General features: G+C 43.8%; 1 protein-coding gene across 5 annotated transcripts in view; it reads right to left on the bottom strand.

Annotated features, from left to right (window-relative positions):
• The window catches only part of ABCA5 (ATP binding cassette subfamily A member 5), a 70304-nt gene that overhangs the window by 39947 nt on the left and 11722 nt on the right, over positions 1-18635 (bottom strand). For 2 of the 5 annotated variants that reach the window (XR_011246893.1, XM_069542237.1), the window contains exons 2-10: positions 14461-14544; positions 14206-14325; positions 12973-13177; positions 12058-12219; positions 8557-8645; positions 6832-7061; positions 5132-5273; positions 3346-3534; positions 1604-1751 (exon numbers count right to left, since the gene is read on the bottom strand). Coding sequence is in view for 4 of the 5 variants with exons in the window: in XM_069542237.1 (XP_069398338.1) it covers positions 1604-1751; positions 3346-3534; positions 5132-5273; positions 6832-7061; positions 8557-8645; positions 12058-12219; positions 12973-13177; positions 14206-14307 (1267 nt within the window). In the remaining variant the exon portion in view is untranslated. Of the gene's footprint in view, positions 1-1603; positions 1752-3345; positions 3535-5131; positions 5274-6831; positions 7062-8556; positions 8646-12057; positions 12220-12972; positions 13178-14205; positions 14326-14460; positions 14545-14733; positions 14851-18635 lie in introns of all 5 variants that reach the window. The other 3 variants (XM_069542238.1, XM_069542240.1, XM_069542239.1) reach the window with 2 other exon arrangements.

Here is an 18635-nt window from a genome sequence, read left to right as displayed (position 1 = left end):
AAGTCTCCTGTCCCTCTCCCACTGGACGTGAACGAAGAAGTGCAACCCCATGCAGGCACCAGGCAATAAATCCGCCAGACTCTGAGACAGGAGCAGCAACATGGAGAAGGTGGGATCCTGGTGGCACAGCCCAGCAAGGCGACCGACTGGGAGCCCACCCTGACTCTGGACTCTGAATGAAGAGATTGATTTCCTCCTTGCTTAAGACAATTAAAAAAAAGGTCCTCTGTTATATGAGTAACTAAACATAACCTAACTGATACACTGGAGATGTGTTTAAATAAACAGGACTGAATGGATGGATATAAAACACAGTAAGGGGAGGGGAACAGTGGTGCCAAGGGACTGGACGCATAAGAGCACCGAGCGGGACACCAACGCTGGACGAGGTTCTCTTTAATTCACCAGGATGTGCTCAGCAAGGGTTCTGAGCAGGTGATCAGCTTGACTAAAGGCAACGGCAAGGTTCTTAGACAGACTTGAGGTAGGTGATTAGATAACAGAGCAGCCAAACAGGACTTCGCAACAGTGGATAAGACCTTGTCTGCGCTGTAACCAGTGACCAGGCGCAGCTGCTGACCCCTCGGCAGGTGCCTGCGCTGCTCCCTGGGGGCTCAGCTGGTAAAGAATCTGCCGGCACCGTGGGAGACCTGAGTTCCATCCCTGGGTCGGGAGGATCCCCTGGAGGAGGGCGTGGCTGTCCACTCCAGAATGCTGGCCTGGAGAATCCCGTGGACAGAGGAGCCTGGCGGGCTGCAGTCCATGGGGTCACCAAGAGTGGGACAGGACTGAGCGACTACACAACGCTCGCCCTGCTGAGGAAGGAACTGCTCATTTGCTCAACTGTAAGTAATTAAAACTTAAAAGTCACATGTGTCTTGTCATGTAAGACTGCAGATCAAGAAGACAGACAAAAGAATGAGGAACTCAAGGGGAAAGGGGGGGCAGGGGTCATTCTAGAATATTCTGAACCTGCACAGGCTTGAAGTAGGTGGAGGATAAAAGACACGGGGATGGGAGAGGTTACAAGGTTGTTCCACTGTCTCGGACCTTAGAGGGTACAATAGTGAAGCGCTTCAGCCAAAAAAATGGACATGGGGAAGGACTGAGTTAAGAAGCTCAATTAGGGATTTAAGGCTTTCAAAACAAACTGTCTCTCTCTGCCCAGTCTCCTTACATTCACTGGAAGTTAAGGTGTAAGGTACAAAATACAATTACAGTTAAATTAAAAGCTGTGAACAGTGAATACGACTTAGAGTACTCAGCTAGAAAAAAAGCTAAAATTACGTTAACTCACCGGAAGCTCAAGTTGGTGCTCTGCGACAACATAGCGGGGTGGGATGGAGAGGGAGGTGGGAGGGAGGCTCAAAAGGGAGGGGACATGTATACACGAGGCTGGTTCACATTGATGTATGGCAGAAACCAACACTATATTGCAAAGCAACTATCCCGCAATTAAAAATAAGTGCATATGTCAAAAAGAATATTTTAAAAAATCAAAAACAATAAACCATTAATCTTGTAAGAAGAAAAATTAAGATAACTTTAGGTGGACAAAAACCTGAAAAATCTTTTAAGTAAAATTCAGTGACTACCTGCATACCTGGAATGACTTGATCAAGATAAACAGCCAAGAGGGCGTAGAAAATGCTGTTAAGAAGCAGCATCATAATGGCAATGATTAGAGGACACGGGCCTTCAGTCAAATTAGAAACTAAAGCACCTTCATCAACGTCTTCTAAATGCATGACCTGGAAAACAGAAACGTCCACCCGATAATATGAAAATGGCCAAAAATAAGCAAAAGCCACGTTATGCCCAGAGTCAAGAAACCAGGCCGCTAGGAGAGTGAACGGCCTAGCCAATCGAGCAATGTGAACTTATACAGAGAACGATAAAAGCTTGACCAGAACGTGAGTTACTCCGACAGCCCTGTCTGGTCATGTTTTTAAAGCCGTCGGTCGGCTCTTGCAGCGTGTCTTGTTAGTGCTATGGTTATCAAATGAAATGAAAGCTGACTGTCTTATTAGTGCTATGGCTATCAAATGAAATGAAAGCTGACGCTAGCGAAAGGGTTTACGGTCCAGAGAAGTCACACAAGTTATCAGAGGATAAACTTATGGTCAGCACCTTTCAACCCTGAAAAGGGAGAAGGGGAAAACTAATCAACGCTGCTATTAAATTATTCACAGCAGGTGTGCTGGCAGAGCGGGAGGAAGGACAGTAGTGCTGAGGTCTCGCCCGTGTTGCAGGCCCGCCGTGAAGGGACAGACTCTAACTGCACCGCAGAGGGTGTCAGCATCCCTATCCAGCCAGTTACTTCTTATATGAAGTGATCACATTTTTTCTTTTTTACACATTAACTAAATATATGTCCTAATATATAAAGCAGTTTTTTGTGAGAATTTTCCTCTTAGAGCCTCACTGCTCTTAAAAACTAAGAAAAATCACATTATAAACACCAATGAAAGTGAAAGAGAAAGTCGCTCAGTTGTGTCCGACTCTTTGTGACCCCATGGACTATACAGTCCATGGAATTCTCCAGGCCAGAATACTGGAGTGGGTAATATTTCCTTTTTTCCAGGGGATCTTCCCAATCTAGGGATCAAACCTAGGTCTCCTGCATTGCGGGTGGATTCTTTACCAGCTGAGCCACAAGGGAAGCCCATAAACACCAATACTATTCAGATGAAGACAATCCCCTGAGTCCTGGACCTATAAAACCCACCAGGGTTTCCCTGGTGGCTCAGATGGTAGAGAACATGCCTGCCAGTGCGGGAGACCTGGGTTCAATCCCTGGGTCACGAAGACAAATTTTTGATGACCGTAGTAGTGAGATAAGAACTGTGGTTGTCTAGGTACTAAGTTGTGTCCGACTCTTTGCAACCCCATGGACTGTAACCCGCCAGGCTCTTCTGTCCATGGGATTTTCCAGGCAAGAATACTGGATGGAAGAGGGTTGCCATTTCCTCCTCCAGGGGATCTTTCCAACCCAGGGGTCAAAGCTGTGTCTCCTGCGTTGGGAGGTGAATTCTGTACAACTGAGCCACCTGGTGCTTTAACCAGTGACTTCTAACAAGCTGAGCTGTTCCAGTGAAACAGACTACTGAGTTCCATTAAAACAAAAAGTGGAGAGCTCGTTGATAAAAAGGTCATACAAATGAAAAGCTTAAAAATGGAGAAAACATAAATGAAATCAATATAAAACATACTCCGGTTTTCAAATAGCACCCCTTCTCATGTCTAACCCTAACCAAAGGCAGGGTTCGTGGTAGTATACTACGCTGCACGGAAGTGGAGAGAAAGCACGCAGCGGGGGAAAGCGAGACGGAACACTTCACTCACCTGCGCGACGCCAATCAGGAAGGTGCACTGGCAGAAGGGGCTGAGCAGCCACACTAGCGATCGGGGGAAACTTTCCACGAGGACCACCAAGAGGCCAACAAATCCAAAAGCCACCGTGACTAAGAATTCAGCTATTCCCACATGCTTTGATTTTTTAAAAAGAGGCGTCAGTATTAAAGCAAAAAATACCTGTAAGATACAAATGTTAATGTTAATACATTGTTCATGTACACCGATGTAAAAATAAGATTAAATTTTTGCTTGTGAAAAAACAAGCTATTTTCAGTAGAAACTACATTCACTAAAATTCAATCAATTCCCAATTAATTCCTTGGTGGCTCAGTGGTAAAGAATCTGTCTGCCAATGCAAGAGACATGGGTTCAATCTCTGGGTTGGGAAGATCCCCTGGAGAAGGAAGTGACCACCGACTCCAGTATCCCTGCTCAGGAAATACCAAGGACAAAGGAGCCTGGTGAGCTATAGTCCATGGGGTCCCAAGGAGTTGGACACACACGTCTTAGCAACGAAAAAACAACAAATTTCTAAAGGTCATGCTGAGATATTTAATTTTCATACAAACAGTGCTATACATTAACAATATAAACTGACAAATATTTAAAACTTCTCTTTATCTATGTAATAGGCAAACATGACCATCTCAACCTCACAGAAAGCAGAAACTACCAGGTGTCTCTGCAGTTAAGACATGTTCAAATATGAACAAAACCACAACTCGGCAAGCTTTCAAATAGAGGACCTAGCTTTTAATGTGTTGATAGGAAACAGAGTCAGTTAAAAACCACGCAACTATATAGAGAAGCATACATGTTATTTGAGGTGGGCTTCCCTGGTGACTCAGCTGGTAAAGAATCCACCTGCAATGCGGGAGACCTGGGTTTGATCCCTGGGTTGGGAAGATCCCCTGGAGAAGGGAAAGGCTACTCACTCCAGGATTCTGGCCTGGAGAATTCCACGGACTGTATAGTCCATGGGGTCGCAAAGAGTCAGACTCGACTGAGCGACTGTCACTTTCGCGTACAAGTTCTTTATAAACTGTCGTGTTAAAGAGCAGAGATGACAGTCACAATATCTCACAGCTGATACAGCACGGGCACGTGGGCCAAGCAGAACGGAAACTAGGGCCACGGGAAACAAAGGCTGGGGGCGTCTCTGGTGATCCAGTGGCTAAGACTCCACGCTCCCAATGCAGGGGCCCAGGTTTGATCCCTGGTGGGGGAACTAGACGTCACAGGCTGCAACTAAGAGTCCACAGGCTACAACTAAGCCTCAGCACAGCCAAATACATATTTAAAGAAAACAAACAAAGGCTGGTCGTGCACAACCAGCATTCAACCAAATACCCAACCCGTATCAGCAGTGTCAAAGAATTAATTTACAAAGACACATCTTTACACAGCATCGTCCTGTAACACATATTACCTTGAAACGTTTAGGATTTCACGAAAAGAAAAAAATAATAGAGTCTAGTACAAGACAATTTTCATGGTGTATAAGCACAGTTATATGAAGATCATAAAAGACAGACTCAGAGGAAGTGTGTGGAATACATCATGTGAAAACTAGTTAAATTTAAACTTGAGAATATTTTGTAACTTTCCTAAAAGTGAGGAGGTACAACGATACAACTCATTCATCAGAATTAACCGAGGAACAATCCTATCTTTCACGGGAAGTCGACTGCAAGTAAACCAAAAAATAAGACTTTACTGTATTAATCAAATATTTTGGCAGTCCTTTATTCCCATTTCAAGTTAAAGTACTTACAGATGATAAGCCATAGAGGAAAAAAAGGAGAAATATCACAAAGCAGCTACTCTGAGGGAATAAGGAAGATGCTGTTGCGATGACTGCCATGAGAAGGGACATGAGAAAAATCAAACTTGCGTAGAGAAGGACCCAGGAGAGCCTGAAAAGGGAACACAGACACAGTCACGGCTAAAAACACAAGCCTTAACAATTAAAAAATATCATTTTAAACAAAACTTCAGCTTTATTTTAGCCGTTTCATTCTTAAAATTAAGTCAATCGCTTCATTTCTATGTATGCTCACGTACTGAAAATTACAGCTCTTGTACATAGTGAAAAATATAGTACTGGTTAAGCTGTAGATAAAATTACCAAGCTATCATCTCATATAGAGATAAAATGGTGATTATCTTTCCAGGAGTCAAAAAAACCTTACAGATTTATAGCAAATCACAATTCATTTAAATCTAGTACTTTCAGAAGATCAACAAAGGCACAATTCTGATTTTCTTAAAATACGAAAGAGTTTAATGACTGACGATTTTCTTCATGGTACACGTGACAGTTAAACTCTGATGGCTTTTGGTACTTTAGATAGTTGTGAAAGCCACCCTGCTAAGCAACAACGTCATTACTGTGGAACTCGACGTTGAGACCAAGATCAACAACAGATTCATCACAGGCCTCGACATTTCTCCTCAAACCGGAGCTCAGGGGAATTGCCCCACAGTCTATTATTTCGCTTTTACTTTTCAAGTTAGCAGGTAACGTAATGTATGGCATCATGAAAACCACCAAAAGAGGGCTAAAAGATACCTAAGCCACCAAAAGTAAACCAATTATTTTACAGAGGCAGAAACGAGGCACGGAGAAACTGATCTACCTAAATGCTTCCAGCTACCGTCTCCTCACAAAACATTTAACACTCCAGTGCGGCTCAGAGACCGGCCACGAGCGAAGCACAGGAGTGAGAAATGAGCAGAGCCGGCGTCATACGGGATAACCCCATTATGTAACGCGGCTCAGCTGCTGCCCCGAGCTAAATGGAATAAAATGGTAATAACAACTCACATTTGACAGGACTAACGTCTCCCCCAAAGTGAGGTCAGAATAAATGTTCTTACTGCATAGTCGGCAAAGTATGGAAAACACACTTGGAATTTTATAAAATTGCATGCCTCTATAAAATTTTCATTGTACAAAAATGTTGATGTGCTCATTGTTGAACTTTTTTTCATTTGTTTCCGTGGAAATAATTATTTGTATACTTTCATCCTAAAAAATTCACAAAAGTAACTTTTCCCAGGGGACAAAAAAGCGCAAAACTTGAGTTTGTATATATGAACGTAACAATATGAGCAGGCTACGATATTTGCAGAGGACTGTAACAGGAGATTAATTCTTAACTTTCCACAATCTCCTGTTTTTCTATACACTGAAAAACATGGAGCATGCCTCATCAAACAAAACACAAAATGAAACTTAAATATATAATATTGACATGAGCTTCCCAAAGCCCACCTCCCTTATGTTCGAACAAGCCAGTTAACTGCTGGAGCTTCGTGATGAGTCTCAAACTCCATGACAAAGGCGGGAACTGCAAGAAAAGAGGGTCAGGACCTTGCTGAGTCCTGTGAGTAACAGAGCTTCAGTACTGAAGATGTGTGGAGCTTACGCAGTTATTAGCCACACTGAATAACAAGGTTCTAGTAACATACCAAAAGGCCGTGTCATGAAGTCCCATTATTTTTAAAAACTCTTTTAACTTCTTTTCTTTTTCTGCCACGATATGAATTGCCAAAAAGTATCCAAAAGGTGAAAACGCTATAACTAGGTATATTAAAATCACTCCTCGGGGAAAGGTGTCTATTTCTACAACAGCCGTTTCTCCCATAAGAACAGCTTTAGTTGACTCCAGCTCTTTCCAAAAAGAAACGTTGGTCTTCATCTACAATCAGAAAATGTAAACACATTCAGTTAACTTAGTCCTGAGAGCAGTCCTGAAATAATGAGACAATTACATACACAAAGTTAGTCCATAACCTACTGTAAACACAACCCTCAAAACACTACACACCAGAAATAAAGTGACTGACCCCAGTATCATGGTACTGCAGAGAACATTGTCTTCACTCGTTCTGGAAGCATGTCACAAAGTTTCAAGTCTGAAGTTGGGAAGTACATACGTTTCTATTAAATAATTTGTCAGAGAAAATAAAACTGCACAATGACCATCTTTAGTGACAGCTATATGCATCTTAATAAAAATATGTGTTTATAAAATCGAGACGTTAAAGGATGACGACAAGTGCCATGAAAGGATAACTCTCTTTTTAAAAAATGTTCTTTCAGGTAGTGAGTCCTTCTATCGCATATCGCATATATACGTATGCAGCACAGAGACAGGGTGGCAGAACCACGCCTGCCATACGACACGCCTCCACCTCACGTTCACATGGACGGCACGGAGCTCTGCTCCACCTGCTTGTGCGGCGCGGTCTGGGCTGTGGACAGCTAAGGTCTTTGGCCAAAACACAAACAGGTACTTCAGCACCATCAACACAACACGCCCTGTATTTATTTCACCGTCATTAGCCTGAGCTTGTGTGTTACTGAATACTGTGTCTACGATACATTAATACCATGCTGTGAGAGCTTGTAGGACACTTCTGTGTATCATCTCATGTGGTTCTAACGACAACCCTGTCCAGCAAGCATTACTTCTGCAGTCACTGATGCATAGCAGTCTAACAACTGGCAGTGACAGGGCTCCTACCCAAGGTCTGCTGTTCATTTCCACTAAAACGAGAAACACTGGGTCAGGTCTTCAGAATGGAAACACAACGTTCATACACAATGTTAGTGGCAGTATACTACCAAAACACAGAAATGAGAACCCAAAAGCCACAGTCTGAATTAGCTTTGCCACTCATCAACTGAGGTTTGCAAAGTCACTCCATCTTCCTGAGTTTCAAGTGCATAAATGAGGTGTAAACAGCAGCACCAGCCCCACGGTGTCAAGACTAAACGGGCTGATGCTAGCACACAAGGGAGAAACAACGTTTTCAGACAAGCGATGAACATCTGTTAAAAATAAGATCGAATACTATGATTAAGATAATAAAGGTAACTTCTTTAAACTAAGTTACTCTTATTCAAGGGGAAAAGTCTGCGAATACAGACCTTTCATAAATATTGCCTACAGACAGCACAGACAGGATAACACAGGCATACAGAGTGCTGAACAGCGTGCTTGGAGACCACGAAACTAAAGTGGGTTTCAAAAAAAATTAAATCAGAAAATGTGACTTCTTCCTTCTCTTTTTCTGTAACGGAGCTGACCTGCAAGATGTAATTTGGTATGTGTGACAGCAGTGAAATGGACTCCGATGGTAAAGACGTGGGGCAGCATATGAACCCTTGCCTTCCTCCAGCACCTTTACCTGTATGATGGCTGCGTCTATCGAGGCCTGCAGAACCGTGAACCCTGAGGACCAGAACTGGACGGCATCACATGATGGGGAACAGCCAGCTACAGAGGAAAACACGTGAGAGGTAAGGTCCAGCATGATACACAAGTGCTTTCCTTAGAGACAGCACCCAGTGGGTTACCAAAGTGATACAACTGATCCATCTCTAACAGAAGCAAAGAAAAGAAGCAACTGCCCTCCAAAGGCAAACAAAGTCTATCACATCCCTTACTGTTTGTTTGAAATGTTTGAAATCAGAGAGTTACATGTGTTAGGATACTGAGTAGTAAATGCACACAAATGGAAGCAAAGAAATCAGTGGCTGCTGCTCAGCTGCTAAGCCGTGCCTGACCCTTTGCGACCCCACGGGCTGCAGCACGCCAGGCTCCTCTGTCCTCCACTGTCTCTGGGAGCTTGCTCAAACTCGTGTCCTTTGAGTCCGTGATGCCATCCAACCATCTCGTGCTCTGCTGCCCCCTTCGCCTTTTGCCTTCAATCTTTCCCAGCATCAGTCTTTTCCAATGAGGTTTTTTAAACAAGTCACTTTTCTGGCTTAACCTAAGTCATTCTACAATGAATTATCAGCTTTAAAAGCTTTCCATGTGCAAAGGCAGGTCCAAGTAAAGAACACAGAAAAAAAAAAAATTATCTGAAGGCTTTTTGGAATCAAGTCACAAATATAGTGACTTTAACATTGTTTCAAGAAATGTTTTTGGTTGATAATTTTTTTTTCAGAGGCTTAGGCATTGAAGGCTGTTTTCCATGTTTCAAACATAGAATTAATAAACTTTATTGGTAGAAGATCTTGAGATTTTAAATATGTACCATACCATGTACAAAAACAATTATGTGGAGAAAAGAATATAGATTTAGAAAGTCATATCAGTTCAGTTCAGTCGCTCAGTCGTGTCCGACTCTGTGACCTCATGAATCACAGCACGCCAGGCCTCCCTGTCCATCACCATCTCCCGGAGTTCACTCAAACTCACGTCCATCGAGTGGGTGATGCCATCCAGCCATCCCATCCTCTGTCGTCCCCTTCTCCTCCTGCCCCCAATCCCTGCCAACATCAGAGTCTTTTCCAATGAGTCAACTCTTCGCATGAGGTAGCCAAAGTACTGGAGTTTCAGCTTCAGCATCATTCCTTCCGAAGAACACCCAGGGCTGATCGCCTTTACAATGGACTGGTTGGATCTCCTTGCAGTCCAAGGGACTCTCGAGTCTGCTCCAACACCACAGTTCAAAAGCATCAATTCTTCGGTGCTCAGCCTTCTTCACAGTCCAACTCTCGCATTCATACATGACCACTGGAAAAACCATAGCCTTGACTAGACGGACCTTTGTTGGCAAAGTAACGTCTCTGCTTTTCAATATGCTATCTAGGTTTCCTTCCATGGAATAAAGTGAAGTCGCTCAGTTGTGTCCAACTCTTTGTGACCCCATGGACATCAGGCTCCTCCGTCCATGGGATTTTCTAGGCAAGAGTACTGGAGTGGGTTGCCATTTCCTTCTCCAGGGAACTTCCCGACCCAGGGATCGAACCAGGGTCTCCCACATTGTAGACAGATGCTTTACCATCTGAGCCAAGGAGTAAGCATCTTTTAATTTCATGGCTGCAGTCACCATCTACAGTGATTTTGGAGCCCCCCAAAATAAAGTCTTGACACTGTTTCCCCATCTATTTACATGAAGTGACGGGACCAGATGCCATGATCTTAGTTTTCTGGATGTTGAGCTTTAAGCCCACTTTTTCACTCTCCTCTCACTTTCATCAAGAGGCTTTTTAGTTCCTCTTCACTTTCTGCCATAAGGCTGGTGTCATGCGCATATCTGAGGTTATTGATATTTCTCCCGGCAATCTTGATTCCAGCTTGTGCTTCTTCCAGCCCAGCGCTTCTCATGATGTACTCTGCATATAAGTTAAATAAGAAGGGTGACAATATACAGCCTTGACATAAACCTTTTCCTATTTGGAACCAGTTTGTTGTTCCACGTCCAGTTCTAACTGTCGCTTCCTGACCTGCATAGAGGTTTCTCAAGAGGCAGGTCAGGTGGTCTGGTATTCCCATCTCTTGAAGAATTTTCCACAGTTTACTGTGATTCACACAGTCAAAGGCTTTGGCATAGTCAATGAAGCAGAAATAGATGTTTTTCTGGAACTCTCTTGCTTTTTCCATGATCCAGCAGATGTTGGCAATTTGATCTCTGGTTCTTCTGCCTTTTCTAAAACCAGCTTGAACATCTGGAAGTTCATGGTTCACATACTGCTGAAGCCTGGCTTGGAGAATTCTGAGCATTATTTTACTAGCGTGTGAGATGAATGCAACTGTGTGGTAGTTTGAGCATTCCTTGGCATTGCCTTTCTTTGGGATGGGAATGAAAACTGACCTTTTCCAGTCCTGCGGCCACTGCTGAGTTTTCCAAATTTGCTGGCACATTGAGTGCAGCACTTTCACAGCATCATCTTCCAGGATCTGAAATAGATCCACTGGAATTCCATCACCTCAACTAGCTTTGTTTGTAGTGATGCTTCCTAAGGCCCACTTGACTTCACGTTCCAAGATGTCTGGCTCTAGGTGAGTGATCACACCATTGTGATTATCTTGATTATCTTGCAAAACAGCAAAATGGCTGTCTGGGGAGGCCTTACAAATAGCTGTGAAAAGAAGAGAAGCGAAAAGCAAAGGAGAAAAGGAAAGATATAAGCATCTGAATGCAGAGTTCCAAAGAATAGCAAGAAGAGATAAGAAAGCCTTTCTCAGGGATCAATGCAAAGAAATAGAGGAAAACAACAGAATGGCAAAGACTAGAGATCTCGTCAAGAAAATTAGAGATACCAAGGGAACATTTCATGCAAAGATGGGCTCGACAAAGGACAGAAATGGTATGGACCTAACAGAAGCAGAAGATATTAAGAAGAGGTGGCAAGAATACACAGAAGAACTGTACAAAAAAGATCTTCACAACCCAGATAATCACGATGGTGTGATCCCTCAGCTAGAGCCAGACATCCTGGACTGTGAAGAGAGAAAGTCACAGAACTCAGGATAAAACTGTCTAACAGAAATCTTGTGCAGGACTGCTCAGTCACTTCTGTGGCATCGGGTCTTTGAAGCCCCACAGATGGGAGCCTGCCAGGCTTCTCTGTCCGTGGTATAATCCAGACAAGAATACTGGAGGGAGTTGCCATTCCCTTCTCCAGAGGCTCTTCCCAATCCAGGGATCGAACTGCAGGTGGATTCTTAACCACTGAGCCACTGGGGAAGCACAGTATAAATTATACTTCATATTATATACGTAGCTGTGGATATACAGATATACACACATGTTCTTATGCTACAGTTGACAGTCTTCTGATCTGAATAATTATAGTTGAAAATGTCAGTGTAGGCCTCCATCAAATTTTGCATTTGAACTAACAGCAATAAAAACATGCATGTAATTGATTTTCGTTGACTATTTAGGGCTACTTGCCTCTTGAATCCATATAAACAGAAGATACTGGAATCGTATCAGGAAAAAACCGGAGCTCATAGGACATGAAGTCTTTGAACACAACGCCTACAAAGGAGCCGGACTTGGAAAGACTAGATGTCACCAATTCTTCTTCATCTGCATATTCTTCAATAGTTACGACTATAAAATATCACAACAGAGTTAGCTCAAATACACGAATAGTTTATTATAATACAACAGACCAAATTTACCATTATACTTGATGAATGTAGTATTTTATAAGCATTTGTTGAATGCTCTAACTTCTTAGAAAATGAATACAGCTCTTCTAAAAACCAAACTAAAAAGCAACAGATATTAAAGTAGTACAATTTTACAGACACTATTTCTTACCTGTCATTTGACTACACGTAAGTTATGTGTCGGTGTAACACATAAGCTATTAACATAATAGATTAGAGCACACACCCTACATGTAATATGTGTAGTTCATTTCCCTATCGCAAAGTGAAACCATGAAATAACTCCTTGATGAATGAATGGATATTTTATTTTCAAATATTGCTTCTGAGGAAGAAAATTCCACAATCCTTCTCAGAAACTAAATATGTATTTTAGTAACTATGACACAACTCTTCTTTGAATAAAAATTGACATTTAAACCCAATATTGCTTTTTTTATCCTAAACGAATATGCTTGCTTTATAAATGGCCCATGATATAAAATATTAAAACATAAAGTATGCTATAAATGAAAGTTTCACAAGAAACATAGGCTAGCAGAATCAGATAATATTAACGCTTTTATAAAACTCTGTTATAGTGAAAGCATATATACCTAAATGTTAAGAACGGTATTTACTCAATAAAGCAAACAGCACAACACAGAAGAGGCCATCTGTGAGGGACAGGACCCACGCCAGCTCACAGTACCGTCAAGAAGGTGGTCCACAGACACTTTCTGCATGACGCTCCTCGTGATGTTAGTCGCAGGCGTGAATCCGAGCACGACGTTGGCGAGGACGGACACGTCCAGGGCACTGAGTTCTACATCAGGCACTTCTTCATATTTCTTATTTGGATGCATCATGCTAATTAATATTAACCAAAACAAAAAGAACAGTGGAAAAAGAATTTCCTGCAACAAAGGAAACAAAATGATCACAAAGCATAACACAGGCAGCAAAAAGCATCAAGCTTTCCATGAATATAACTAATACTAAGAAAAAAACATGAAGAACTTGGGTCTCCTTTCTTCAGAACATAAAGTAAAAGCACTTCTATCCTAAAAGAAATATTGTGCTGAACCAAGCCCAACAGCAATAAGTTTTCCTTTACATTCCATTTCACTAAAATATTTTAAAATTCAAGTCACCATAACATATTTAAGTGACATAAAAGCTAGTATTTAAACATCTGAGACTACCTACATAAAATATAATAAATTTATTCATTTATAACTTTAAAGTAACTTACCAATTATCTGTAACTCAAAGACACCATAAAAATGTCTTTGAGTCTGAATTAAAACTTACGTTTAATTACACCTAAATTTCTACTCCTGAAACTAAACTCAGTTACATTCAATAGTTGACTTTAATGGGGATGAACTATTTACTGTTTCACCTTGCGGTTTAATTGTTCTGCTGATTTCAAAAGAATAATACCATTCCATCCTTTAAAATCATTCTTGACTGGTTCATCCAGAGTTCTTACTTCCTTTTATCTCTTAGACCAGTGTATGCTAAACAAATAAACATACAATAAAGTGGTGCATGCTTGTGGAGACAGATGTGTGACATGTCGGCAGTAATCCTGGCCAATGCAACCCAGAGTCCAAAAGATGGGGGGCCATGGGGAGGAAATGCGGAATAATGTTCCAGGGAGTTATCTGCAGACTTTATTTTCCACCTCATGAAACAGGAAATACAGGCCTTGAGGTTCACAATCAAGCACCGACATGAAAAAGTCACTGAATTTGGAAACATGTCAGCATTTCTGACATTTAGAAAACGCTGGATAATTTAGGTGTTTTTTTCTGAGGCTGACGCAATAAGTTTTCACTTCTCAAGCGAAACTGTGATAAAAATGCGTCTAGCAGAGCAAATCATCTCTTAAAGGTGGAACACATCAACGTGGAGCACGCATGACGGCCGTGCCGCTCACCTGGACACTGCTCTTCTTGGTCCTGCATTTCACCAGGCAATTCTTGAGGAGCAGCGTTCTTGTCTGCCTCCAGACCCCGTCTTCCCGGACTGTAGTCGCCATGTTTTCTGGGCCAGTTTACTAGAGAAGGGAGAGCAGAGGGAGAAAACACCTGGAAGCACACAGTCAAGTCGAGGCCATTTTTAATGTTAAAAACAGACAGACAGATGTCTGAGTCGCAGATCAGATAGTTACATATACTCCACACTCTCCTACCTGGACAGGATGCACTGAACGGAATGAGAAGGCTCTGAAAGGCAAATAGCAGCACGCGAAACCAGCGAGGGGCCCGCCGGGAATCTGAAAGCGGCAGGGAGGGCAAATGGTCAGAAGAGCTTAGGGAAGCAGACCACTGCCCAGACACAGACGGGTGGCTGGGTGGCACGCGCGGACAGATCCCAGATGCACTGCAGAGGCTTCTGAAAACTAAACTGAAATTAGACCCACAGCTCACAGACTGTGGGCAGAAACTTAAGACCCAAACCTAACCTGGTGGACAGCATGTTCATAGAAGACACCAAGGCTCTCTGCAGGATGAAAACAAAACTCGAAGTCTCATACCAGCCAGCAGCATTCCACTCATGAGGCATGTGGAAAACACCAACTCTGTTAGGAGAAGAAAACCCATAGATGCCAATACCAAGGTGATGCAGATTTTCAAATAATCTGACAAAAACAGTAAAGCAGCTGTTTAAAAGGCACTCCAGCAAACAATGGTAAGAAGACAATGAAAGAAAACACTCATTTCACTCTCGAAAACAACCCAAGCGTCAGCAAAGAAACAGCACTTTTAAAGCAGCACCAAATAGTAATTTCAGAACAGGAGAAAACAGTTACAAAGCAGATCCGCAGAACGGGCTCAGCAGCAGGATGCAGACAAGAGGAAACAGCCAGCAAACTGGGCACAACAGGAGGAGCTGGTCAGTCTCAGAGAAAGAGAGACCAAGTTGTGTGTGTGTTTTAACAATTAACTGATCATTGCTCAGAGAACTGAGAGAGTAAGAGTCTAACATTCAAATGGCCAGAGAGGCAGAAGTGTGTTAACGCTGAACAAACACTTACAGAATTAATGGCTAAAAGCTTCCCCGATCTGGCCAGAGATGAAAAGTCTACAAGTTTCAAGAAGCCTGACGAAGCCCATACAGGATAAATCGAAGGAAATCCACACTGAGACACATCATAACCCAACTGCTAATAGTGAAAGACGGAGGAATCCTGAGAGCAGCCGGAGATTAACCAGGTGCTTTCCTGCAGGGCAGTAATGCTCCGAATGAGAGAAAATTTCTCGTAAGAAACTCCAGGGCTAACGGGGGGCAAGGGGTCCTCGTATAGAGCTGGCGGGGCTGCAGAGAGGTTCCGCTGCTGAGACAAACGCTGCAGCTGGTCCCCGAGGGGAAACCAGAATTCCCGTGTGACTCCACTCCTCCACTTGTAGGTATTCACCCAAAAGAACTGGAAACAGGGGCACAGATAAATGCGTGTGCACGCAGGGTCAGAACTGCCAAGACATGGAAACAGCCTGAATGTCCACCAGCAGAGGGAGGGACAAACAGAGGCGGTGGGCACACGGCTCACTGTTCAGCCACAAAGAGGAGAGAAGCAGGCACGCGTGCTGCGTGGGTGAGCCTCCAGAACGCTACAGTGAGCACTTAAGAAGCCAGACCTGAGAGGTCAAGCGTGAGCCCATCTCCATGACATTTCCAGAACACACGCTTCCATAGAGATGGAATGTGGATAGCTGGTTGCTGGAGCACAAGGGGAAAGTGTTTAATGAGTCAGGGGCTTTACTCTGCAGCGAAAGAAACAAACCTCACCTTTTTTTTTTTTTTTTGAGCTGTATGACCTAAACCACCGCATCACAGGCCCAGTATCCCTCTCCCAGGGTAAGCTGACCCTCTGGAGGCCCTCCTGGGAGTGGACCTCTGTTGGAACTATCTCTGCTCTTCAAAGAGGCTATGTGAAAGCAGCAATCAGGGTGGCTGGGGCCCCACTGGCGCCCTCCGGGGGCCCTATCCCCATCTGCTTGCCCTTGTAACCCAGAATGTGTGCAAACCAAAAGGCACTGAGTGGGCAGCTCGGGGGAGACGCCGAGACAGTTCTGCTAGGCCTCCTTCCAGGGCAGAATTCACTGCCTTGTTTTATATAAACGCGTCTGATGGGAGCCACTGGGGTGACTCCCGTCCACAACAAGCACCATCTATTCCAGGCCGGCTGGCCATCTCCTCCTAGATGAAAAAGCAGGGGACTTTTTAGAGGCAGCTTGTCTTAACCCCCAAAAGTCAATATACACAACTAAAGTTGGGATCAAATAAACATCCTCCTTACAGGTACAGAAGACAGACAAAAGGGTTATTTTTTTAATTTAACGACTGGATTACAGACAACTTTTCCTTGTGTTTTTTTTTCTATTTTCCCATCAATATGTGTTCTTTAGACAGTGGGGGAAAAACAAATTACACAATTAGACATACTGTAAAAATACGAAATGAGTAAATTTAAAAGAGCAAAATTAAAACAGGAAAGGAAGATACACTAAAAGTAAATTCTTCTAACACCCTCATGGATGTTCTATCAGATCCTGTAAAGAACTGGTAATCTCGAGGCTGATGAAAGGAAGGAGGGGACTGGGAGGGAGACAGGCAGACGGGTCATACTTGTTCAAGGATGGCTTCCCACAAAACACAGAAACCCTAACCAGTGGAGCGGCAAGAACAGCCTCAAGTCCTCCGCAAAGCACACTGACTTGGCGTAGTGGGCGCCACTGAATTATTCATTCGAATTGAACACTGCACGCTTAGTTCTTTGTTTTTAGAGAACAGGCCCTTCGTAAGGCAGCTGATGGACTCCCAGTATTTTCCCTCCTTTGAGAAGTGCTCCCTGAACTCGATTAGAATTGATGGCCTTGCCTGAAGTCCAGGAACCTCTGCACCTGCCCACCGCAATCAGGGCTTCTTAAACCATCACCATCACCCCTACTGCCACTGAGCTGTGCCAATTAAATCTTCTGGCAGCATGGAAGTTCTACTTAAGAGAGCCGGGCTTGGGGACTGCAGAAATAGTCATAGAAACATCTAAGAGAGTTCATACGTTCTTGGTACTAAGTTTTCCCCTAAGGTTTGGTACCTACTGTGCCCAAAACTTGATTCTTCTTCCTTGGAGTATGTGAAATGCCCTGATACCCACCCAAAGTATTTCATTTTCCCTGAAGGCAGAGAGACCAGACAGTTCCTGTCTCTGCTATCCATGGACTCAACCAGCCTAACAGTATCATGTGCTCCTAACTCCATGGTTAGGACGCTCCCGAGGGTAACCGAGACTGTCCAAGTGAAGCACAGCAGTAACCCAGCGAGACGCTCCACGCCTGCCCACCTCCCCAGCCACGAAGGGCAGGGTCCCACGGGTACTGACGGACGTGAGAGCACAGGGCGGCAGAAAGCTGAGGACTGCTGTTGCAAAGGTTTTCAAGTGGCTTAAAAAGTAAGATTAACAGGGAGGCATCTCTGCAGAAGATGACACAGGACGACTAAGCAAAGAAGTCATGCTGGTATCTGTTCAGCCTATTTCCCCCTTTCTTCCAAAGCACAAAGTCCCAGGACTTTCCTGGTGGTCGGGTGGTTAAGACTGTGTGCTCCCAACGCAGGGGGCCCGGGTTTGCTCCCTAGTTGGGGAACAAGATCCTGCATGCCACAGCTAAGACCTGATGCAGCCACACACACACACACACACACACACACACACAGAGACGCGCATACACACAGACACACACACAGACACGCGCACACACATAGACACACACAGCCCTGCTGCACACACACACACTGACACACACAGATGCACACGCACACACTGACACACAGACACATACAGTCCTGCTGCACACACAGACACATACATACACACAGACACACACAGTCCTGCTGCACACACTGACACACAGACACACATACACACACACAGATGCACACACACAGAGACATACACAGACGTGTACAGACACACAGCCCTGCTGCACACGTGCACACACTGATACAGATATGCACGCACACAATGACACACACTGACACTCAGACACACACTCAGACACACACAGTCCTGCTGTACACACAGAGACACATACATACACACACACACAGAGTCCTGCTGCACACACACTGACACACACAGAGACACATACACTGACACAGAGACACATACATAGACACAGTCCTGCTGCACACACACAGACATACACACACATGTGCATACACAGATGCACACACACACAGACACACAGTCCTGCTGCACATACACTGACATACACACACAGACACACAGACAGAGACATACACAGACACACACACACACAGCCCTGCTGCACACACGCACACACACACACAGATGTGCACGCACAC

The sequence above is a fragment of the Ovis canadensis genome, chromosome 11 (genome assembly GCF_042477335.2).
Source record: "Ovis canadensis isolate MfBH-ARS-UI-01 breed Bighorn chromosome 11, ARS-UI_OviCan_v2, whole genome shotgun sequence".
Taxonomy (NCBI): Eukaryota; Metazoa; Chordata; class Mammalia; order Artiodactyla; family Bovidae; genus Ovis; species Ovis canadensis.
This window is presented reverse-complemented; position numbering and strand designations above follow the sequence as displayed.